The sequence below is a fragment of the Scyliorhinus canicula genome, chromosome 11 (assembly GCF_902713615.1).
Source record: "Scyliorhinus canicula chromosome 11, sScyCan1.1, whole genome shotgun sequence".
Classification (NCBI taxonomy): domain Eukaryota; kingdom Metazoa; phylum Chordata; class Chondrichthyes; order Carcharhiniformes; family Scyliorhinidae; genus Scyliorhinus; species Scyliorhinus canicula.
Genome location: NC_052156.1, coordinates 74,329,976 through 74,348,632, shown reverse-complemented (window position 1 = coordinate 74,348,632; position 18,657 = coordinate 74,329,976). Strand labels below are relative to the sequence as shown.

Below are 18,657 nucleotides of genomic sequence, written 5' to 3'. Positions count from 1 at the left end.
CAACCTTAAGTTTTAGCTCGGAAATTGGTCACTTTATCTAAACACATTGGGTGCAATCTACTGGCCATTCTGCACCCAAAAAGCAGCGTACCGCGGGACAACGTGGCCAGTACCTGCCGGGAGACCCCACTCCCGAGATCTACCAGGCTTGCTATGTCTCGCGAGATCTAACGCAATCTCGTAAAACGTCGCGATGTGAAGCCCGAGCATTGTGCGCGATATCACGTTTTGGCAGATCTGCACATTAGAGCGAGACAACGAGTCCCACACTAATATGTAGTTCCCGGAAATAAACAAGGTGTTGGTATCTATCCCTTCACCTTGGAGGCCTTGGGAGTGTGCTGTTCAGTGACGGTGCCCACAAACAGGGAACATTCGGACCGGCACATATAGGGGTCTCCCCAGGGGCTTGGAGGCCCTCAGGTGCATGAGGTCTGGGCAGGGTGGCATCCTGGCTGGGTGCTACCATCCAGACACCCTGGCACAGCTATCCTGGAACCAGGGGACCTGCCTGGCACTGCCATGATGCCCTGATGGCACTGGTAGGGGCACTGTCAACATGCCAGGCTGGCAATGTTCACGCAGCGGGCATTGGGCGGAAGGGGAGGCCTGTTCTGCATGGGTGTTTGGAATAGGGGGAGGACCTCTTTATAGGGAGTTGGGTCTTGGGAGGATTGCGTCAGGAGGAGAGATCGGGATGCCATTTAAAAATGGCGTCTTGATCTCCCGCTGTACTGAGGGGTTCCGGCGAGTGGAGCTCCTCACCACAGTAAACGTGGCTGAGTACAGCCTCAGGCACGCGTTCCTGGCTGAGGCCCTGGATCTAACTAGATCGGCGTTACATAGTGGGGTGTTTCAGCGCCAGGAAACACGTGGCTAAATGCCCTCCCTACGGGATTCTGTTCCCATTTGGTTTTTCAGATGCCGGAGTTGGACTGGGGTGAATACAGTAAGAAGTCTTACAACACCAGATTAAAGTCCAACATGTTTGTTTCAGACACTAGCTTTCGGAGCACTGCTCCTTCCTCAGGTGAATCTCACATTCACCCGAGGAAGGAACAGTGCTCCAAAAGCTAGTGTCTGAAACAAACATGTTGGACTTTAACCTGGTGTTGTAAGACTTCTTACTGTGCCCATTTGGTTTGATCGGCCCATAGTTAACCTGCAATTCTCGGGCTCCTGACATCTGCTTCACGATTTTGAAAAAACTGTATCCAAACCCCCACCCCCACTTATGCATAACAAGTGAGCAAAGAGTACTGATTGGGTCAGCCTTTTCCAAACAAAAGCATCTGCCAATCAACGCTACTTTAAGACATCATTTTTATTTATATATATATATATAGGGAAATTGAAGGAAAATAAAGTCAGTTAAAAATACATATATAATTTAAATGGAAAAACATGACTTTTAACGGAGAAAGGATCTTTCACAAAATAGTGCATCTTCCCCTTCCCCAGAAAACATTCTAAGCCCTGCATTCTTATGAAATAAATAAATCCGTCTTTTTATGTTCTTGTCACGTCATCAACACAAAGCGCTTCATACGGAGATTTAATATTACGCTGCTGTGACGCGTACATTGGTAAACTCTCGTTAGGTGTCACCATAGCAACGCTCAGCTCGAACTATCTGGTTCTTGGGAGTTTTTAAACAGATGCATCCATATTGATGAAGGAGGTGCACAGAGGAACAGATACAGTATAACGAGCAAAGTTGTAAATGGGGTGGAAGCTGAAGATAATATTCCGAACCTTTTCAACATTATTTGACAGAGGGTCATGATGGCACGAGTGAGATGGAGCCCTGAAACCAAAACGAATTGACCAAAGACAATATGGCATCATGTGACAGGCACCATATTCCAATTAATATGCAGATGCTTGGTTAATAAACAGTTCAGTACTTTACACCGAGGTTAGAAATATCCAATGTGGATATTCCACCGCCGCGCAGAAAAAACGTGTAAACTCCACACGGTCAGTCATCCAAGGTCGGATTCGAACCTAGGTCCCTGGCGCTGTAAGACAGTTGTGCTAATCACTGTGCCACTTGCATTTTTTTTTTAAACAAACCATTCCTTGGGCTAGGACACTTTGCAGCATGGTCTTTCAATTTAGGTGGCTCCTCTCATTATTCACTCCTCAGACGGTGAACAACTGACAGCATTAGCACCAAGGAACTGAAGTAGGCCATTCAATCCTTAAATCTGCTCCGCCATTCAATTAGACCATGGTCGATCTGCACTTCAGTTCTACCCACCTGCCGTGGCTGCTTGATACCCTGAGCTAACAACATGTTGTAATGAAGAATTGATGGAAACCTGCTCGAGACTGGGTGTTCTGCCCTGAAAGGGGCTCTTCACTTCAACCAGTTTAACAGATAGCTAGCCAGAGGGAGGTACCTGTTATGGCAACAAGAACCTTACAAGAGGACAACAAAACATTATGCAGAAGCACTACGGCAGCAATAATAGAGCAAAGAGCAATGGCGTAAGAAGAGTAAATAAAAAAAGTCAACCTCTGCCACATCCAATTCATCGTCAAATGCAATGAGCTGTCAAAAAGAGGAGAGAAAACAAACAAGGAAGTTGAGAGCAAGAATCATTAGTACACAGGTCGATGCAATTTAAAAAAAAAAAAAATTTAAAATGAAGGTTAGATCAAGTTTAGTTGAAGCTTAGTGTTCAGGAGAGGCAAGAGCGTTTCAATCAAAACCTTCTTGTGATTTCACGACAGACATTAGAACACAGAACTGCACACAATGACCCCAAATGGAGGACACTTGATTCAGTCAAAACGTAAATTCTTAAAGGTAAAACCATGCTTGGAGCTCTCACGGCACCATCACAGCTGAAGACACATTGTTGGAGGCAACGATGGGAGGTCAAACTAAACTTGACCCAAGACCCAACCCACTCTTGCTTGACAGGAATGGCACATCATCAATCCTACACACTGTTGGGTGGCTGCGACACAGTGAGGCAAAAGTGTTAAGTCTTTCCCCGCCCCAATCCTGCCATATATTTTGTGTCATCATTAGACCGAGCAGATGAATCAACTTTGGTTCAGGTCGTTTGATAACTCCCACTAAAACACTCCTCCCCAGATCATCAACCACAGCTCTGAATACTAATTGTCACATTTTTGAAGGAAATATATGGGACGGTTTGCCGCATTAACTGAAATTCAGAACAGTTTGCTTCAAAATGTTTATCCTGAAAAAAAACACTCAATTGGAAAGGCTTTAATCTCAGTTGCGAAATGACTGCTACTCAATTGGCCTTGCCAAAATTACTGCTGTTGGACATTGTTCAGATTGAAAAACTAGACTGGGCTTTTAGCGCTTGCCAGTGAGAAATTCAACAGTCACTTCAAAAGAGGTTAATGCACACTTTATGTTATTGTCGTCCTTCATTTTCATTTGCTTATGTTGGAAGCTGCACAAAGTTCTCTCACAGACTTTAAAACCACATGCTTTTAGATTGATAGCCTAATGTATAGTTTGCTATAATGCTCCATTAAACAACAAAATACTAATGCTCCACGTTACGGGGTGCTTAAGAGCCTATGTTTGTGCAGCACTGCTCATCTAGTGTGTGTGGCCTTCCTTCGAGTTTGCTCTACATCTGCCCCCTAGTGGAATTATAATTTTCTTTATTGCATCTGCAGACGCCACATTCAAATTCACATGAAGGTGGCACTACTGTATTCAATTTACCCATATATTTGTCTCCACACCTTGTATGCAAAAGAAACCAAGCATTATTTAAAAACACTTTTCACCATACTCTTCCACAGATCGACAGTCATGGGAAGTTTATAAAATTGATTTCTGAATGGTGGTGCCACTTCTCTCTTCATCTCGCCCTTGCTTTTCTCTCCAAACATCGCGTGAAAATAAGTATTTCAAGTAATTTATTTTACAGACATACTTTCCCAAAGAGTTTGTTAAAGAGTCAACATTTCACTGTTGAAAAGGAGCCGTGAGCATTGATGATCAAACCTAATCATTTATTCCGGCTGAAAGTTTACCTCATCAACTCTCAGCACTAGTTTAACCACATCACTTCCCATTGTCGAGAGCAAAATTAAAATTAGAGTACGTTTTTCTTTTATTTTTTTCAAATTCCTTGCACAATCAATGAAAAAAAATTCTGATAAATATCTAAAATGTCTGAGAGATTCTAGTGGGTTTATTCTAGCATCAGCACAACTTCTGATGCAAGAATTAATATCTAATTTGATATATAATACATTTTTAAAATAAATTTAGAATACCCAATTCATTTTTTCCAATTAAAGGGCAATTTCGCATGGCCAATCCACCCAGCCTGCACATCGTTTTGGGTTGTGGTGGCGAAACCCACGCAAACACGGGGAGAATGTGCAAACTCCACACAGACAGTGACCCAGAGCCGGGATCAAACCTGGGACCTCGGCGCCACGAGGCTGCAGTGCTACCACTGTGCCACCGTGCTGCCCATTTAATATATATTTACCAGAATTTGATACCAGGAAAATCAGTGAGAAAAATAACCATGCTTTCAATTCAAGATGAAAATTGTAGAGTTCCTCTGTGGCTGATAGATATTTAAAGTTGTGATATAAACATTGCTTCCTCTTTAATCACCAAGCCAATATAAAAAAGGACCCTGTGCCAAGGTCGTTTTCTACCACAGATAAACTGGCTAAGATAGCTAAAACCTTTTGTGAAGGAACATAAAATACCAACTCCATATTAGATCACTGATGCATAACAGGCATCTAAGGGCCAAGTTTTGCTTTTTTTTTGAAAAACAGGGTAGAATGCCGTAAAATCGGACACCATTCATAAATAATTTCGACATGACAATCAGAGGGGAGAAATGAAATCATTAACTCTGCCCGTCTGGATTTTATTTGAATGGAGTTCTCCACATACCATGGGTCAAAGGTCTACATCTCAGGAAGCCCATCTGAGGAAGGAGGGAGGATAGTGGGAGAAGGAAGAGATGGGAAGGGAGGAGGGCACTGCTACATAGGCTTTACAGCACAGAAAATAGGACATTTGGTTCAATTGGTCCAAGCCCCACTTCAGCATCTTCAATTCTTTATTCCCTCAAGTACTTAATTGGTTTCTGCATAAATGCATTTATCCTATTCACTTCAACTGCTCCCAATTGTAAACATCACCCCAAATTCCATGTCTTATTGTGCTAGATTCATAGGACATCCAAATGTTTTGTGAACACAAGAGGGATTGCTTCAATTCCAATGAGAAAATGACAGTAACAAAGACTACACTACATAACGATTTTACTTCGGTAGGCTACCCTTATGGATTGGTTCTTGGCATAGGGGAAGCACGGTAGCATGGAGGGGCAGCACGGTAGCATGGTGGTTAGCATAAATGCTTCACAGCTCCAGGGTCCCAGGTTCAATTCCCGGCTGGGTCACTGTCTGTGCGGAGTCTGCACGTCCTCCCTGTGTGTGCGTGGGTTTCCTCCGGGTGCTCCGGTTTCCTCCCACAGTCCAAAGATGTGCGGGTTAGGTGGATTGGCCATGCTAAATTGCCCGTAGTGTCCTAAAAAGTAAGGTTAAGGGGGGGGTTGTTGGGTTACGGGTATAGGGTGGATACGTGGGTTTGAGTAGGGTGATCATTGTTCGGCACAACATCGAGGGCCGAAGGGCCTGTTCTGTGCTGTACTGTTCTATGTTCTATAAGTAACTGGTAAAGCTCTAAAATCCTAAACAGGCTACCAGTGAATTCAAGGTTTTCCTCAATACATTGAGTGCTCTAATCTAGTTATGTAACTTCTTCCCCCGACAGTTTGATTTAGCGAACAAATATAGGAGAAAGAAGGTTTATCCAAAGTGGCAGACAAAATTATGATTTGCATAAAGCAGTTCTTTTATCTATAATATTTCAATTCCAAAATGGCAGTTTCAGGTAAATGAAAATAATTCTGCTGAAACACATGCCCAATGAATTAAGGTGATGGCCAAGTCCCAGGTCTGATGCAGCCCCCCATACTGTTTCTTTGGACTTCAGTTGTAATTCCTGAATCAGGTCCCATATTTGATCCGGTGTATTCTCATTGTAACTCTGGGGGTCATGATGCAAGCAGTCTCATTGGGGCATCCAAATCCCATTTAAACTTAGTTTACCGTCTTCCTCGTTATTCTTGACGGGTGATGGTCTCGTCTGTTAGCCAGCTGTGGATATTTATCAGCTGACAGAGTGGAATTCCCCCATGCCCTGCAGAGCCAACTCCCAAGGAAAGTCACAATCAACAGCACAAAATAGGTTCCTTCTCCCAAAGCACAGGTAGTTTAAAACTATAATTTTAAGATGAATGCCAAAAGAGAATCAAGGAAAGTTTATGGCCCCTCGTCTCTGTGCTGGCCAAAAAAACACACCACTCAGCATTTGGTCCGTAGCCCATCTGTTTAGGCACTTCAGGTGCAGATCCAGACACCTTTTGAATGAGCTGAGAGTTTCTGCCTCGACTATCCTTTCAGACAGCGAGTTCCAAATTCCTATCACCCACTGGGTGAAAATGTCTCTAATCTTTCTACCAATCGCTTTAACACGATGCCCCCAGGTCACTGGCCTCCCTGCTAAGGCTCTTTTCATCCACTACGTCCAGACCCCATCAACATTTTGTACATTACTCTAGAAAAGTGTATATCATTAATTTTTACAGGGTAGCACAAAATTTAGATGAGCATGGATGGGCATAATGCTGTTTGAAAATTTGGTGCTTGAAAGGAGGAGCTAACATTAAGTAATTATTGAAAACATGAAGTAGGCAGGAATCAATGGGCAAGGGAAACAGGCTGACCTCATTATTATTACTCATGGTATGTGGATAACAGGAGAGATGGAAAAATATTTCTGAGCGCCTTAAAGTTCATAAGCTGCTCAACTATCGGCAAAGGCAACTCATTATTGATAGCTTCCATGTGTTTTGTATTAAACTTCCCAGAACCAATCAGACATTTTAGACATAATGGATATTTTGTCTCACATGAAGAGGAATTACATCTGATGGGTTAGCTACACCAATTCACAATGCCAAAAGCTTTCAAAAGCTTAATTTGCAGCTGTTTGAAGGAAAGAAAAAACATTTAAAAAATCAGAATAATTTCAAATGGCAACACCAAGTGAATAAACTATTCCCGCAGCAATCAAAGCAGCTCAGCAGAAACACAGGCTACCTTCTCGCCATATCCCCGATCCTTGGTCATCATCTCTCGGAGAGTCTGCAAAACTTTGATGCACAACTTCTCTTCATTTTCTTCCAGTAGTTGCTTTGTATGTTTAATCAGCCTATTGCAAATGAACGAGTCGTCAGTTGCAATATAGTAGCATCTCAGCCTCCTCACAATTTTCACACACTTGCCAAGTTAAAAGAAAATTTGACTCCCCGGAAGATCATGGAAAGCAACATATTGTCCACCACCACTTTCTCAGCAAACGAGAGATGGATGCAGCCTTGCTGCAGTTGCCCACAGCGCAAGAATAAATGAACAAAAATGTAATTGGGCACATGAACAAATTGGTACATTAGAGATTCAGGGGCTATTACATCTCAATCGACATCAGTTGTGAAAAGTGCATGAAACCCAGGAAAAAAGATGCACCAATATCTACACCCCTCTCCACCAACAGAATTTTACACATTATACTTAAAAAATGCAACTTTCCTTCTTTTAAATCTTCTGTAAATTTGAACACATCTAACCAAGAGTGGAAAGGGGGTGATAAATACACAAAGACTGTGCACATGACTCTCCTGCTTGATCTGTCCTCCGTCGTGTTAAAAAATGCTACCATCTTAATTTGGCCTTTCACCATTTGACATGCCTCAGAGAACTGATTGGGCAGAAATCCAACCAATTGTGTATCACTGAATATCACAATTCATGCACCAATGCTCCGCACTTCTGAATCATTTCTACAGCCATTAAAGTGCCTTGAGATATGTATTTCTCTTTTTAAAAAAAAAGCACTGGGTGAGAAGGGAGAAGAAGAAATTTGGAAAGCAGAAAACCATTACCAATGCATGTTTAAAAGAGCTCTGTGGGAGAGATTATTTCTTTAAAATATGTTTCCCCTTAAACCGTGAAACATTAACTTAAAAAAAGAATGCTCAATCAGCAGCACAAGTAGGTGGTGACAATTTAAGCACTTACTTGCAGATAAACCCTCCACTTTCGCACTTGCGTCTTGCCTCAGTATTCTCTGGAAAAAGTAGCTCGGGCCGATGAAGGACATCAACCAGAACAGAGAGCTCTGCCTGAACGAGGGGACGGAGTCTATCTTCAAGCGCTGACACTATATCCTGCATTTCAACAAACAGCGCCATTTAATTGCCAATTCCACAAGAAAAGCAGACAAATTCTTCCTACAACACCATTCCAAATAGAGGTGGTTACTAAAAGGTTAACTTTCATGAAATGCCAGCAAGCTTCAATCACTTACAGTGGGAATCTATTTACCTATTAATTCACTGCAATTGCTCAGCAGTTGCAAGATGACTTATAAAGGACCATCATTATACCACAGAAAGCAGTTGCCAAAATCCCCCACTGTAATTATTAAAATTGAAGGCAGCAGTAACTATATTTGAAACATCAACACTCTCCTCCACTTAAAGACCATTATTGTGAAGGAAAAATGTCAGAAATTGGAAGAGTTCCTCCCCCACTCCCCCATAATAACTCACCATGATTATCGAGTGAGTAGTTCACCTCTATAGGTTAGGGTGGGTGTGGATTCAGTCTCGTTTCCACACAAAGTTAACAGATTTCAGTTCAGACAGTGGGAGTAACACTACAATTTGTTCCAATAATTCAAAGCCATGTCGGACTGCTATGGTGATTGTCCCTTTAAGGGCAATACAGTAGAATAAGGGTCAATCACCACAACTGCAAACAGAAGCCACCAGGATTTCCACTCCTGACAGCACTTCCAATCACATGCTTTGCTAAACACGCACTGCACTGTTTGGACAGGCATGCACAGTATAACAACTCTGAGGAAAGCAAGTTTAAATAAAGGGTTGAAGTAAGCCAGTGCTTATAACTTTAAGTGTTTTGTTAGCACGCAGCATGGTTAAGACTAGTATCACTGTAATAATAAATTCATGAGCTTTAAGAATATGAAAATGAAATAAATTGCAAATTCTGCTATTCATCTCGTCTTGTATCAATTAACTTTTATATGGCACTCAAGAGCTGATGCAGCCATTATTCTAATTTCCTGGTACTATTTCATTTCAGATTTTATATTTTTGGAGAATATATCATTCCTCAATTTTTTTCAAGCAGTTACGTTGCAGTTAATAACTTAAACTTCCAAGAAAAATCCAACTCGATCACATCTCAGAATGCTTTGTCAGTAATTTTATGTATGGAGCAAGTTGCTAGGCAAAGCACGAATTCGACTTTTACCCGGTTTCCATTTCAAACGTTCAGGGTCTCCTAACTTTGACACGTCTTCATCATCACAGTGCCCACAAGAACAGCGGAAGGATGAAGTAACAAAGTAAATGGGGTGGGTGACAGACACGAAATTGAAGAAACTACCAGAATATAGTGATCCAATGATGGAGGATAGTGAAGAATAAAAGAATGCAAACAGAGAATGTACCCTCGGAGGAAGCAGATCTTCAAACACAAAATACAGAGCTGCAGAGAGGAAAAGAATGAGACTGCTTTAAGGCGACGGAACAGTATGGCAAAAGAAATGAACTAAAATAAAGCAGAAAGTTAACAAAAGGCAACACAGATTTCTGAGGGCTGCATCCCTTTGCATACCTGCAATCTCTCGATTATGTTCCGATAATCCCGTGAGGCTGCAAGAACAGAATCTCTCCGGGCAGCATTGCGTGCCGACATTCGCCAACTCAGGGCAGTCTTCTGAACAATGTTGTGAGACTTGAGGAAAAGATTGTTGACTTGACTGTCCAAGTCCACAGGGATGGCTATGGCTCTGCTCTTGGCTGCATTGGAGGTTAAGCAAATTAAAGCATTCGTTCAAAGTTTGTGGACAACACAGTTGTAAATTTGAAAATGTAAACATCAGGGTGAAAGCGGTGGCGTAGTGGTAATGTCGCTGGGCTGGCAATCCGGAAAACCTGACCCTGGGCCATGGTTCAAATCTCACCAAAGAAACTAATGCAATTTAAACTCAATTAATGAAATCCAATTAATCAATAATTCTGGAATTGAAAAAGCAGTCTCAGTGATGCTCACCATGAAACTATCATTGAATGTCATAAAAACCCATCTGGTTCACTAATGTGTTTTAGGGAAGGAAATCTGCCCACCTTACCTGGTCTGACCTACATGTGACTCCAACCCCACAAAACTATCCTCTGAAATGGCCAAGCAAGCCGCTCAGTTTAAGGGCAGTTAGTGGCAGATAATAAAGGCTGGTCTTGCCAGCGACACCCATATCACATGGAAGAATAAAAAATATATTTATTGAGGCTTCATTATACAGGAAGACTGCTCTGCTGGAATCTTTTGAACTTACTGACCAAACGTGCCAAGCTCTCCAAGTGTTATGATGGGCAATTATGTCCTGATGACTTGGGCTTGGTATCGGACTATCTTTCCAGACTGGGGAATAGCGAGTTTGCCAAATTAAGTTGACTAAAACCAATTCCAAATCCATTTAAAAAAAAATCAAATGACTAGATCCCTCATCCCCGAAGGTGAAATGGCTTGAAATGAATTAAAACATTCTAAGGGCCCGTCTTCTTTCACTGCAGCAATGCTACCGGCGCTGCTTTTAACTTCTCTCTCTGCTGCTGATTTTCCCCCCCAGCTAGTACCATGCGCATGTCAGAGCCCGATAAAGATAGCACTCTGACTAGGAGCACAGCTGCTTTGATCACAAAAACTCATGTTCACCCATGGAGAAGTGCCAGGAACAGCTTGCATTGGCTTCACTGCCACAAGCAAGAAAACAAAAATAGTGCCCAGCGGGTTAGCATGTCACTGAGCCATTTACAGTGCGGCGGCGGGAGTCATTGTCTGATTTCACCCTTTGCTGGTGTGACTCCTGTGCCACATCTCAACTCAACACATCATCTCAACCCAACATAACTGCAGCATTTAAAAAAAATACTGGTAAACGATCAGTACTGAAGTTTATATTATACGTCCTGTTATAGTCTACAACAATTAACGGCTTTACAAGAACCCACTTACATTCCTTTCTCCCTCCTAAATATTTTGTATCCATGTATTGTCACGAGAATAGACTATCAGAGCTGCATGAACAGATCATAGCTTCCATATAAACCAGCAACTCCTGGACTAGAAGACACTCTCGGTAAATGTAAAAGAATTATGCAGCATAGCTGGTTCTTTTTCCACTTCTGGCACCAAATTTCAATCCAGCCAGGGCTGATGAAACTTTTTAACCACTTTGCTCTGCTGCCAGTAAAATGCGTCCCGTGTTAAATGAGTTTGGATAGCCCGCAGCAAAGGTCTCTGGGAACAAAGTGACCACAATTTGATAGAATGTGGAGTAATTCTAGTCAGAGAAATTCAAAGGATGGCTGAGGCAAGAAACGGAAACATTCATGAATGAAGTTCAAGACTGGGATAAAGTAGAAGGGGTTCACTTTGCACCTTAATATAGCCAGTTGGTGCTTGAAATGAATGGCACCTACAAATGCAAAGAAAGGGCTTGTTTTGAACAAAAAACAATCAGCATTTCCGTTATATCACTATACTGGTAAATTCTTTGCCACAATTCAATGAGTTAATGTTCCAAAAGCATGAAGCACTTTGGTGTGGGTCGGCCAAGTTTATTACCAAGTCCCCATGCATTATAAAACAACCAGGTTGCACCAGGCTTGGAAGCCACAGGTCTGCCACATTGTTTGGTTGACAAATTGCCCATCTCTCTTTATAAAAAGTTGCCTCTTGTGGCTTGGTTGGGAGTGTGGGCCTCAAGGACATCCCAGGCCAAAGATAAAAGAAGGTGTTAAGATAGACCCAAACTTGAAAAACAAGTCCAGATTAACTGATCATGGAACCTCATGAACGATATAGTCACAAAGTTGGTAGAACAGTGCAACAAACTATTCTTCAACTCACTGAAGAAAAAAATGACAATGTAGTGCATTAGAAACAGCCGTTATTTCAATGAAGTGACAGACTCCAGCTTTGAATACAGTGGTATAATTTCAGTGTTTTAACAACCTACAATACCGCATCCTTAACAATACCCAGCTCCACCCCCTGTAAAATGCTTACCTACTTCTGACAGCACCTTAATGCAACTCTCCACTGAAGCTTTCTGGGTAGCAGACAGCCAGGGGCAGTGGTACACCCTGAACACCCCTTGCAATAACTGCACAAAGATAGGCTGGCGAGTCTGGATAATTCAGAGGAGAAATAAATAATTAACAGTTTGCTTTATACCAACTATTTATAAAACAAATACAACACTCAAATGCTAGAAAATTAGTGCAGTGGCTTGATGGGAAAATAGGAATGATTCCCCCGAAGAGATTCCCAATCACAATGCAATGTCCCCACTGTTCCCACCCCTGGCACTCCACATCCTTTGGAATTAAAACTGGTCTTTCTTTAACTGTTCATTAAAATGGACACTTCAGGTACAGAATTGTTACAATTTAGAATTATTTCAAACTCAAATATTGAGCAAAACAACATTCGATTTGATTGATACCGGTGCTGAAGGCCTCACCTTCTCAACCTTGCCCCACGCTTGAGGTATGGTGATCCTCAGGTTAAACCACCACCAATCTGTTCTCCCTCTCAAAGAGGAAAGCAGTCTATGGTCATCTGGTGATGTTTCCTTGTCTTACAGGTGCTGACAACTCTGAACCAGATAAATGGTCAGTGCTAGCTCTAACACCAGTGAGAATTGTAGACCATCAATATTACAGAGTTTGAATTCATTTCACATCTTGAATCAGAAAGCTGTAAGTGTTTGCACTTTAACCTCTTTCTGTGTGAATGTTCCAAATTAAAACACAGTAGTCTGATCAACTTGCTGGGCACTGGTGAAAGAGAAGGGGAACAAGCCTAACTGAACAGATCATTTGAAGGGCCAGAATAGAGTTGATGGGTTGAATGGCCTCATTTTTGGTCCGTCAGATTCTATGAAGTGTTGTGTAATCACTTCCTTGTCATAACTATCTTCACCATCATGGAGGACACCCATCAATGTAGTAATTACTTGCTTTTGGAAAAGAATACTTCTACAGTGGGCCGTAACTTGACTGGAGTGGCAATCATTGGCGGATTGTCACTCTGTGCCCAATTACCTTGGTGGGGGGTTTTCTTCCATGCCCGTCTCGCCTGACCTTCCGGTTCTGGCTGTGCGGGATCCAGGCATCACAGTAGTGCTTGAGGTCCAATGTTGCGGTCCAGCTCCATTGAAGTGAAGGAGGTCACTCCTCCCTTTTTTACAGCACTAGCTGTCGTAAACCAGCAAATTAAATGTTCAATTACATTTAGAAGGCAAAAATAAGTGCCTGGGGTAAGTGGATAGGATCGGGGAGGTGTGGAGTGAAGAGAGAGAGGAGATCTGGCTGGGGAGTCCCATCCGGGGCAGATGGTCCTGATCTTTACAATAGTTACCCAGATGTTAGAAGAGACTTTAATTCTTCTAACCTTTTCTGAGTAACTATTGATGTAACCCTGTCAGAGCCATCAAACGTTGTGATTTTAGTCACGTTTTTGGATCGACCCCAGTGCCAGGCAATTTCCCAGAGGAAATTAGCCCTTCTGGAAATTTGCCACACACGTCCTTACCTACAACGTTCTTAAAGGGAATGCCAGCACATCTTTGGGATACTCCCCAAAAGTCCGATACAATGGAGCTCGGAACTTATGGCCCAATAACATCTGGCACTTCGAGCAACAAAGCAGTCAATCGGCAATTATTGCAATTCAAAATTGGACAATGCAATTGGTACAATTCTTGGAATTGTTTGTTATAAGAAAACCTTAACCCAAACCCATGTCTCCACTACCAATCCTAGCAACTGAATCTTAAGGTTTATAAGAATAGTCACTCTGTGGCTCGTGGACACAACAGCTGAAACAGTCATCCTAATGAAACAGCAAACCAAGTAAAAAGATACAAGTCAATATCGATTTACAAGAGACATTTGTCAACCGAGTTTACTTAGGTTTTCTGAAGAATGAAGAGAATTCATGGATAGCATGACATAATTGATATACTTCTGAATTTTAAGTAACCTTGAAATGTCAGATGTAAAAAGAGATATAAAAAAAAAAGAAGTCAACTAAATACAGAGGCTGAACAGTAATGGTGCTATTGGAAAAATGACACATCTAACCATCCCCAATACAGCTGGCATTCAGAGTAAGCTCAAATATTCTTTCAAAAAACTCAACATTTAAGCCCTTTGGCAATATCATCTAATTAAAGCAAATTCAGCAAAACCCATGATTGTAACAGGCAACAAAACATGCGTATATATAGAATGGCAAGATCTTGGGAATTGAAAAAGTAAAAAGGAAAATGCTCGTCAAAACTCAACAGGTCAGGAGTATCTGTGGAGAAGGATGCAGAATTCCGATAGAACGTCATCACCCTGAGAGGTTAACGTTGTTTCTCTCTCCACAAAGCTACCTGGCTTACTCAAACTTTTAATATGGGTACAGGGAGAATAAGACATAGAAGCATTGCATTAAATGCAATGAAAAATGTCTTCATGCTTCACTTTGCATAATTCATTCCCGCGAAATGCAACTAAACACATAACAGTATCGATTGGAGTGACCACTGCATAGTCCTTGTGGAGACACAGTCCTTGTGGAGACAAAGTCCTGTCTTCACATTGAGGATACTCTCGTGTTGTGTGGCACCACCACTATGTTAAACGGGATAGATTTCAAACAGATCCAGCAACTCAAGACTGTATCTAGCAGCAGCAGAATTGTACTAAACCACAATCTGTAACTTCATGGCCTGCAACATCCCCCCACTCTACCATTAACTTAGAACTGAAACTAGGACTGAGGACAAATTAGGACTGAGTTTAGGAGGAACTTCTTCACCCAAAGGGTTGTGAATCTATGGAATTCCTTGCCCAGTGAAGCAGTTGAGGCTCCTTCATTACATGTTTTTAAGGTAAAGATAGATAGTTTTTTGAAGAATAAAGGGATTAAGGGTTATGGTGTTCGGGCCGGAAAGTGGAGCTGAGTCCACAAAAGATCAGCCATGATCTAATTGAATGGCGGAGCAGGCTCGAGGGGCCAGATGGCCTACTCATGCTCCTAGTTCTTATGTTCTTATTAACACAAAGCCAAGGGAGAAACCTTGGTTCAATAAAGAGTACAGCAGGGCATGCCAGAAGAACAAAGCACATTTAAAAATTAGGCGTCAACCTGGTGAAGCTACAACACAGAGCTACTTGCGTGCCAAACAACATAAGCAGCAAGCGACAGACAGAGTTCAATGGTTCCTTAACCATGGATCCGATCCAAGCTTTGCATCCAATCATGAATAGTGGTGGACAATTAAACAACTCGCTGGAGGAGGAGGCTCCACAAATATCCCCATCCTTAATGATGGGGCAACCCTGCACATTAGTGCAAAAGGCAACACTGAAGCATTCGCAACAATCAGAAGCCAGAAATGCTGAGTGGATGATTCATCTCAGTCTCCTCCGGAGGTCCAGCATCATTGATGCCAGTCTTCAACCAATTCGATTCACTCATCCGGATATCAAGAAATGGCTAAAGGAACTGGTTGCTGTTAAGGCTATGGCGATAGTACTGAAGACTTGTAGCCCAGAACTTGTTACACTCTAGCCAAGCTGTTCCAGTACAGTTTCAATACTGACATCAACCCGGCAATGTGGAAAATTACCCAGATATGTCCTATACACAAGAAACAGGACAAAGCCAGCTTGGCCAACTACCGCCCCATCAGTCTACTTCAGATCATCATGGAAGAGGTCATCAACAGTGCTTTCAAGCAGCACTTGCTTGACAATAACCTGCTCCCTGATGCTCAGTTTTGGTTTTGCCAGGGTCACTCAGCTCCTGACCTCATTACTGCCTTGTTTCAAACATGGACAAAAGAGGGGGGGGGCACTTTCCACTGGTTGGGGTCATCCCAAGTACAACGGTTGAGGTTGTTGGATGTCGGTCATCTCAGTTTCAAGACATTACGACAGGAGTTCCTCAGGGTAGTATCCTAGGCTCAACCATCTTCAGCTACTTCCATGATAAGGTCAGAAGTGGGGATGTTCCTAGGTGACTGCACAACAATTAGCACAATTTCTCAGATACTGAAGCAGTTCATATCCAAATACAGCAAGGCCCGGACAATATCCAGGGCTGGACTGATAAGTGGCAAGTAACATTCATGCCACACAAGTACCAGGTAATGATCATCTCCAACAAGAGAACACCTAACCATCGCAGAATCCCCCATGATGAACATCCTGGGGTGGGTAACCATTGACCAGAAACTGAATTGGACCAGCCATATAGATAATGTGGCTACATGAGCTGGTCAGAGGCTTGGAATCCTGCACCTCCTGACTCCCCAAAGCCTATCCACCATCTGCAAGGCACAAGTCAGGAGTGAAATGGAATACTCCCCACTTTCCTGGATGAGTGCAGCTCCAACAACACAAGTGCGACACCATTCAGGAGTAACTAGTCAGACTGAATGGCACTCCATCCACCACCTTCATTGACTGCCGCCAGCACAGGTGCACAGTGGCAGCAGTGTGTACTATCTACAAAATGCACTGCACCAACTCACCAAGGCACCTCTGACAGCAGCTTTCAACCCACAACCTATACCATCTACAAGGACCAGGCCAGCAGATGCATGGGAACACCGCCATTTGTAGGTTCCCGTCCAAGCCACATAGGCACTTTATTCCAACGTCACTGTGTCAAAATCCTGCAAATGCCTCCCGAACAGTGCTGTGGGTGATACTTCACTATACGGACTGCAGCAGTTCAGGAAGGTGGTTCAGCAACACCTTCTCAAGTGCAATTAAGAATGGGCAATATAAATGCTGGCCTAGCCTGTGATATGCATATCCTGTGAAAGAATAAAGTAAAACTTGGGAAATTACGATTTGCAGAGCTTTGGGGAAAGGAGTGGAAGAGAATGATTAATTGGATAATCCTTTGAATGAGCCATTACAGGCACAATGGACTGAATTGCCTCCTTATGTGTTCATCCTACAGTTCTTATTATAATGTATCTATAACACAAACAGGAGAGCAGGGGAGTCATTGCACATCTTGCAGAGTTTATTAGGAGCTTAAAACAGAACAGAAATAGATTTTTTCTTACATTAAGTTAGTCAGTTGGTACTACAGAAGTAAATGTTGCTGAGGAAAAAAAGGCATGCCATCAAAGTTTTTCATCTTGCAGTCATCAGGATAGCACACAAGGAATTACCAATTGCAACAGGGAAACAATAATTTATACTGCATTATAAGTGAGAGTGCTGATTGGTTGGCAAGTGGACTCTGAAGTTACAGTTGGCAATTTTTTGCAAGCTGTTCTGATGAGTGCAGGAGTAAAAACTTTGACAGCATTTTCCTTTTTTTCGCAACACTATAAAACTGTTGTCCACAAGCTCGTCTCCTTCCCCATATTTAGCCAAACATGCAATATATTGGAAATAGTATGAATGCAGGCAGCGGTGTTAGTAAGCTTATAGGAGGAACATCTTAATATCACATTAGCTTGATTATTAACTCTGAAACAGCAACTGAAATGCTATAAGCTGTTCTGAGATTAAACGTGGCTTATTAAGTTAAAACACTACTGAATGTGCAAGAATAGCCCTTGATTTGAATTATTCTTCCTTTACTTTATATAAAAAAAAACAAATGTGAACAAATCAAAGTGAACTTCGAAGCCAAGAAGAATTCTGCATACTGAGGCAGAGGGAAAGGAGTGGGCGGTAGGGTTGGGGAGGATGCTAATTTCCTACTGGAAAGGGCAAGGAAACAGTCGAGAAGAAAGTGTGATTTGAAAACTGAGGCAGTGTTAGATCAGAGCAGAAGCTGTGAATTACTTTGCAGAGAATCCAGAACAGAGCAAGCTGAAACGCCACAGTCATTTGGCTTCTACTTCCCACCCGTAAACACTACAAATGCAAGGAAAACAGGATTAAGTGGCGTGCTTTACTTGCCACCCACAAACTTAGAATGGGTACATCACACAAAGAAGCCATTCAACCAATCACATATGGATTGGCTCTCAGCAACAGCAACTTGATTAGTCCCACTCAACTGCCCTTTCTCCGAAACCCTGCATTCCAATTATGGAAGCCCTATCAGGGCAGTATCAAGAGGGCGGTTATATTTGCAGTGTTTGATCAGTGTGGCCTCTCCTTGCAGTGGGATTCAATGAGGCCTGTTGTTTTTCTTGTCTCCTATTGTTAACTACCACCAAGACAGACTCAATCAGAACCAGTTAAAAGGCAGCCAGGGGATATGTGGGCGCTGCAGCCATCTTTCTTTTTTACATGCTGCCCATTGGATGGGCTAACCCAGATAAAATCATTGCACATATTGTAATAGAACATAGAACAGTACAGCACAGAACAGGCCCTTCGGCCCTCGATGTTGTGCCGAACAATGATCACCCTACTTAAACCCACG

The 18,657-nt window shown here is 42.4% G+C and overlaps 1 protein-coding gene across 4 annotated transcripts in view; it reads right to left on the bottom strand.

The window, feature by feature from the left end:
* LOC119973141 (inositol 1,4,5-trisphosphate receptor type 1) overlaps positions 1-18,657 on the bottom strand; it is a 624,311-nt gene that overhangs the window by 316,868 nt on the left and 288,786 nt on the right. For 3 of the 4 annotated variants that reach the window (XM_038810748.1, XM_038810749.1, XM_038810750.1), the window contains 5 exons: positions 12,265-12,385; positions 9,808-9,992; positions 8,182-8,330; positions 7,204-7,315; positions 2,522-2,557 (listed from right to left, as the gene is read on the bottom strand). In XM_038810748.1, the coding sequence (XP_038666676.1) occupies positions 2,522-2,557; positions 7,204-7,315; positions 8,182-8,330; positions 9,808-9,992; positions 12,265-12,385 (603 nt within the window). The remainder of the gene's footprint in view (positions 1-2,521; positions 2,558-7,203; positions 7,316-8,181; positions 8,331-9,807; positions 9,993-12,264; positions 12,386-18,657) is intronic. The other variant, XM_038810751.1, reaches the window with a different exon arrangement.